Source organism: Lycium barbarum, chromosome 8, assembly GCF_019175385.1.
Source record: "Lycium barbarum isolate Lr01 chromosome 8, ASM1917538v2, whole genome shotgun sequence".
NCBI classification, from domain to species: domain Eukaryota; kingdom Viridiplantae; phylum Streptophyta; class Magnoliopsida; order Solanales; family Solanaceae; genus Lycium; species Lycium barbarum.
In genome coordinates, this window is record NC_083344.1 from 114,793,682 (window position 1) to 114,799,852 (window position 6,171).

The 6,171-nt window shown below is 34.4% G+C and overlaps 1 protein-coding gene across 1 annotated transcript; it reads right to left on the bottom strand.

Moving 5' to 3' along the window:
• Nucleotides 1–1,110: 1,110 nt before the first annotated feature.
• On the bottom strand, nucleotides 1,111–5,135 carry LOC132606787 (uncharacterized). The gene is made up of 5 exons (XM_060320418.1): nucleotides 4,980–5,135; nucleotides 4,714–4,802; nucleotides 1,709–1,770; nucleotides 1,574–1,632; nucleotides 1,111–1,491 (listed from the first exon to the last, which is right to left on the bottom strand). Exons 2-5 carry the CDS (start codon nucleotides 4,791–4,793, stop codon nucleotides 1,474–1,476), a joined length of 219 nt encoding a protein of 72 aa, XP_060176401.1. The 5' UTR covers nucleotides 4,794–4,802; nucleotides 4,980–5,135; the 3' UTR covers nucleotides 1,111–1,473.
• Nucleotides 5,136–6,171: the final 1,036 nt, after the last annotated feature.

The following is a 6,171-nucleotide window of genomic DNA, read 5'->3' on the forward strand; positions in this document are numbered from 1 at the left end:
TAGACAATACTCAATCTAGTGCACAGTCTATGCAGAGGAGAGCCCAAATGGGCAAAAACCTTCATTAAATGACAACTGATTTTTGAGTCAAATGAGTGGTCTGAAGATTAATCTAATACAACTAAACTTCAAACATCGATCTGATGCTTGAACTAAGTAACCTCATTCTGATTCCCTTAGATGCGCATATACATTTTCCATCTCAATTCTTCACATATACATGCACTACATTTTCTCAGACAAGTGACATCCCTCTACCATACACATCACCATTTTAACACCTATCACCAAAATCACAGTTGAACTCCTGTGTACTTCACATCCAATACTTCGACGAGACCCCTAAAAAAAATATAGTATCACACATTACCTTCAGCCTCCATAACGAAAAGACAACCATGCATCTTGTTGTGAGTCTCGTCTTGTCCTTATTTTGATCACCCGGCTGTGCTGAGGTGGTTGGCAGTGGTGGAGGTGAAGCCCTAGAGTGAGAGTTGGGCGTTGGTAGCTCAAAGTTGCAACAATAGAAGGTTATCGCCAAAAATGTATCTTTTTTAATTAAAAAGTGAAGAATGGTGATATTACTATATCATTTGGAACTGTGGCTAACTTTTACATGTAGGCCAAAAACGTGAACTAATCCAGAGAACGTAAGTACTCAACACTAGAACAAACTCACCATAGTTTGAGCAGCAAAAAATCTGTCTCTCCACAACATTAAAGATAAAATTCTCCATAACCCCCCCATATTTTTTATAACATGTTAATTTGTAATCCCAATTCGACTCTGCTTAGTTTTTGGAGCACGTCCTTTTTTAAATACAGGATCTCCAAACAGCGGAATTGCTGCATGTTTTAAAGTCCTGTTCTTTTAGTGACATAGGAAAAAGCTACGTATATGAGCAACACAAAAACCAAAGAGAGTGCCCACTGAACGCTTGGAAAAACATCAATATAATCAATACTTTCTTATAATTCATCAAATAAATTTGTCATGTAAATAACTGGGGAAAATGTTATCTAGGCATAAATGTTTTGGACAAGGAAAATAAGACCAAGTTATTCTGTTCAAACTCTGGCTACTCTTTTTGAATATTTGAAAAACAGTCATAATAAATCCCACCCTGTATGCTTGACTATATTAAATGGAAGAAGTGCACTTATTTCACATGCTTTATAAAGACATGATTCGAAATTGACTATGGTATCCCCTAGGGGAGATCCAAGCGACTTCCAAAAACACATCATAAAAGTGTCAAACATGGGAAAACAAGTAACACATACAATGCAACATAATTATGACATACTACTGAGATCACCTCTAAACCACCATATGCAACAACAGCCACATTACAGAGCTGCAATTATCCTCGAGGCATCATAATCACACAGCAACAAGGACTCAATTTTCTTCAAAATATTGTTTGGGAGGAAAAGGCAAACTCTGTACATCCTTACACCTTTGCTTCCAAATCACTGATTCTTGAAAGACTGCAAAAAAATTATCAGTTAGTAAATTAATTATTAGTTCGAGACTCATTATAATTACTTTTAAAAGTTTTGCAGTTAAAACCTCCAAGTTTTTGGATGCATCCTTGATCTGGTCAGCAATTTCTCGCTTCTTCTGGTCAGCTGCAAGTACGAAAACAGATGCTCAGAACAGCCTGAAAACTTGACTAAAATCAGGAAGAGATGGTATATTAGTTACCCATTTTAGATAGATCTTCCATTCTCCTTGAGGTCCTTACTGCAAATCTTTGAAAACCAGGGCTGAAACGTAAAGAAAGATACAAATTAGTGGGCATATTCTGAAGACCATTATAGTATAATATCTCAAGCCTCATACTACCGAAAGAAAGATAGTAGACAGACATCCCAAAAAAAAACACTATTTTCCCCATGGGACCAGAAAGATATGTTTCCACTTGACATAGGAACAGTTTCTCCTTTTACCCAGAAACATAGTATAATGTAGTTTTTGTTTTTGTTTTTTTTTAATAGCTGTCACATGAAGTAATTCCAAATTCTCCTACAAAATTAATTCCTGGCAAACAACATCACTTTAACTTTGTCAACAATCTTATACCAACGAGGGTATCTACAAGGTAGTAGTCAGAACATAAGCGTGAAAGCTATCACTTGTCTACGAAGCTACACCAGTAATACAACAATAATTTAATGGATTCTTAATGCTTTGAATAATTAAAGCTGCACGAAACTCTTTTTTATCTTTTCATTTGTTTGCAATAGCATATATAGGCCAAAAAGATTTTCTTCGTCTCATTTACACAATCTAGTATGAGAATCCAAGATGTGACAAACAAAAAGGAACACACAAGTCATAACTTAATTTGAAGGAAAGAAAATCTTTCTCTCTAGCCAATACTCTGCAAAAATATTAGCAACAATATGAATAGTGAATAGTTTAAAAAAGTTATCTTTCTTAATAAAAGCAAAGATAACTTAGAGCTAAGATGATAACCAAGCAGCCGAAGTCCATTGTATATGTTGATTTTAGATTCCCATCTTCTTCGCAATCATTACAAGCCTACAAAGTCATCATTGGCAAGCTTGCACTTCATAGTGAAGATGAAAAGTACCGAAACAAACATTACAGCCCTGATCGTGCAACATTGCTTGGTGCATCGCGTGAAAGTAGGATACTCCAATTTCGAGGGTCAAAAAATTTCAGAAAAAGCCTAAGCGGAAGAAAAAACGTGAATGAAGTATCCACTAAATTGAATTTGGTCCATGAGTCCAAGAAATGTAAGGATTTTTTATCTCTCAATTCGGAAAACCAGGATTCGAATTGATGTCATCTCATTGATTTCTCCTAAATTGCATCAATTTATCCTAAAGACTTCATTTCAATTGAAATTTAGTAATTCTCCATGTACAGGTTCCAGTTCCACGATAAGCATCCATGGCTGAAGGGATAAAACGCCCAACGCATAATTGGCAAACACAAACATGGTAAACATAAATTATGTAAAATTGTGCACAACCCTAATGATATAAAGTAAAATGAAGTAATAGCCTTGGTCAATGAGATTATGTTGCAAAGGCATTGGATTCTTTTCAAGGCTATAGAGTTGTCGTTGGCATGCATGCATCAAACAAGTGCTGTGAAATTCAGTATCCTGCTGAGATAAAATGGATGCAGCTAAGCTAAAATAGCATTGCGTACCATCACAAGTAGGGCTGGCAAATTTAGAAAAACACTGACTCATTAAATATGGGTTGGATAATTGACCATTTAAAAATGGATCAATTATGGATATTATCCACTAAAAATGGATATCCATATTATCAATACCCATTTGGCTGCTTGTTATTTTTCATGAGTTCTTGCTTCCTAGGAATCTATTCGTATTTTGGCTTTCAGCTTGTGTTCTCACCTGACCATGCATAATATGCTAAGCTGCGCGGACATTTCACTTTTGATGTCGTACCCATGTTGGATTCTCCAAAAATACACTACTTTTGGAGAATCCAACACGCACCCATTGACATTTTTTAAGAGCCTGAGCAACATAGATAATATGTCCATATTATCCATCGATTAACCCATTCATTATCCGTATTAATTGTGGACGGGTCGGGTATTTTATCCATTTATTATTAAACCCATTTTCAACCCACCCATATCCGATCTAACCCGTCCGATTGCCACTCCTAATCACAAGCATACTCAGGAACTATTTAAAAAAAAAAAAAAAAAAAACACACAAGTATATTCATGAATTGCTGCCAAACACAAAAGACAAATCCCAAGCTAGGCCCCCAACATTTTAACAGGTCTCCCTCCCCAGGTAAGATTAATTGTACCTTATTCACAGTGATGACTTTCTTAATCCTTATATTGAACTAAGATTTGTTTTGGTCAACTTCTGTATAACTTAGCTAGCGTTTGGTCATAGATTTTGGATCAGATTGTAAACATTTACCTTTAAATGTATGTTTGGCAATGAAATTTGATCATCTTATGAAAATTTATCTTCAAAATACTTTCAAGTTCCAAAAACTGGTCTGTTTTGGGAGAAATTTCACTTCCACTGGCAAAACTTCAAATTTGTTCCAAGTAAAATGTATGTTCAAACACAACTTTAATTTCTAAAAATCACAACTTCAAAAACTCAAATTTTCAAATTTAAAGTTTCGAATTCAGAATCTATGGCCAAACAGGAGCAAAGCTTGGAAAAGTGCAAAGATTAGTTCTTTAATCAGTAAAGCAGGAAAATTACAGAAGAATCTTTCGAGTTGATTAATCATCGATAGAACATGTTACCACTAAAGATGCCTAGCAAAAAGGGCCAATATGTCTCGATCCCAAACTAGTTAAAGCCGGCTTCATATATGGATAGATGAACAATTTCAACGATAAACAATCCAACATAAAATATTACATCCAACATAGCCATATTTTTAATTTACATCCACATAGCCAACATTTTTTTTGCAACAGTGTTTACACACGATATACAACATTATACACTTATTTCGGGTAATATTAGAAATATGGACCATTTTGGGTAAATATTTTCTCCAAATAGACATAGAATGTTATTTTCCCATCTTTATAATCCACTCCATTCTATTCGAATAAATCTTGTCACAGGACTAAAAAATTTCACCCTTTACGGAAAATACCCAAATATAAATAAACAAATAAGAGAAGAAAATAAACAAAAAGAAAATAAATAAATAGATTACCTGTTGGCAAGTCCGTTGACGATTAATTCGTTGGCTACATAAGAAATAACCCTATGAAGAAAGTTTGCTCCTCCAGCCATGGTTGATTTCTACAACGTTTATACCAATAAGAAAAGGTAAATAAACAAAGAAATATAGAACTACTGAAAAAATATGAAAGTTACGGTTTTGTTCTGATTTGGGAACGTAACAGATCGAATAACAGATTTAAACAAGCAAATTAAGATGTAAGTGAATGAATGGATGTGGTAGAATGAAAGTTGTACCTTGGGGAATAATGAAATTGAATCAGCGAAATTAGGATGTCGAGTTGTGGAAGGTTCGAGATACCTAAGGACTTGCAACTTGGTAAACAGACGAGAAGAAGACGAACTCTTTTATTGTGGGCCGTGGTAGGGAGGCCCAATATTGACTGGCTTTCAGAGATGGCTAGATGGGCTTGGAGTCGGTAATCCATCTGAGTGTTTTTTTTTTTTTTTTTTTTGGGGGGTTTGGGAAGTTGCATATTTATTCAAAAAATAATTACAATGCTAGTCAGATAAACAAAAAATATAGCTTGGTGGTTACTAGGTCACACGAGTTTGAGGTGTGGAAATAACTATTAATATTTGCATTTTTTGAATGTTTACATCATATCCTTTGAGATGCGGCCTTTATTCTGACCGTATGTGCACCGGGTTGCTAAGACCTAGTGGTTACTCTTCATAAGTTTTCAAGTAAGTTAATTTAAGGTTTCAACAAAAGCCTTTTGCCTTGTGAAATAGTTTGAATATCTAACTCAAAACTTAAAATAAAGTGTAGAAAGACACTGTACAAATGGTACTTCGAGCTTGGAACGATATTAACGATACTTTTTTATCTTTTGAGTTGTTCTACCAGATCGGTCTACGAGCTGCTTGGATATATATTATTTTTGCTTTTTTTCTAATAACAATTTCTAAAAACCTATTAGATGTTGTATCAATTTTTCACTCCAAACTTGATTTAAAAAAAAAAAAAAAAAAAAAAAAAGTTTGAACCATTTTTTCAACTAAAAAAGATATCCCTGACAATACTTTACTATTTTTTCAAGTGAAATGCATGTCCAAGTACAGTTTCAGCCGTCAAATGCGCTTTTTCAACTTAACTTCAAATACTACTTTTTTCAAATATAACTGTCTCATGTCCAACCGCCTACTACTAAGGGCGGAGCTAGAAGCCAATGCACGAGTTGGATCAAACCAGTAATTTTAGTTCAAATTTTGTATTTGTATTAAGACATTGAATAGATATGTACAAAAATTAAAGTTAGAACCCTGTTGCTAAAACTTGATATTGCTATTCTTGAACTCATAACGTTCAAACTCTAGCTCCGTCTCTATCTATTAGAACGACACTTTATATTTTAATATTCAATTATGGAAGATTATTCAGCAAATCAATTAACTTTGCATATTGATTCAACGTGTGTTACCCAAC

Bases quoted from the DNA above. Each gene is read 5' to 3' on its own strand.
- LOC132606787 (XM_060320418.1), bottom strand. From the start codon at position 4,793: ATGGCTGGAGGAGCAAACTTTCTTCATAGGGTTATTTCTTATGTAGCC. The intron at 1,771-4,713 runs GTAATCTATTTA...TTTACGTTTCAG, and splicing joins GTCAACGGACTTGCCAACAG to CCCTGGTTTTCAAAGATTTG. The intron at 1,633-1,708 runs GTAACTAATATA...TCGTACTTGCAG, and splicing joins GGAAGATCTATCTAAAATGG to CTGACCAGAAGAAGCGAGAA.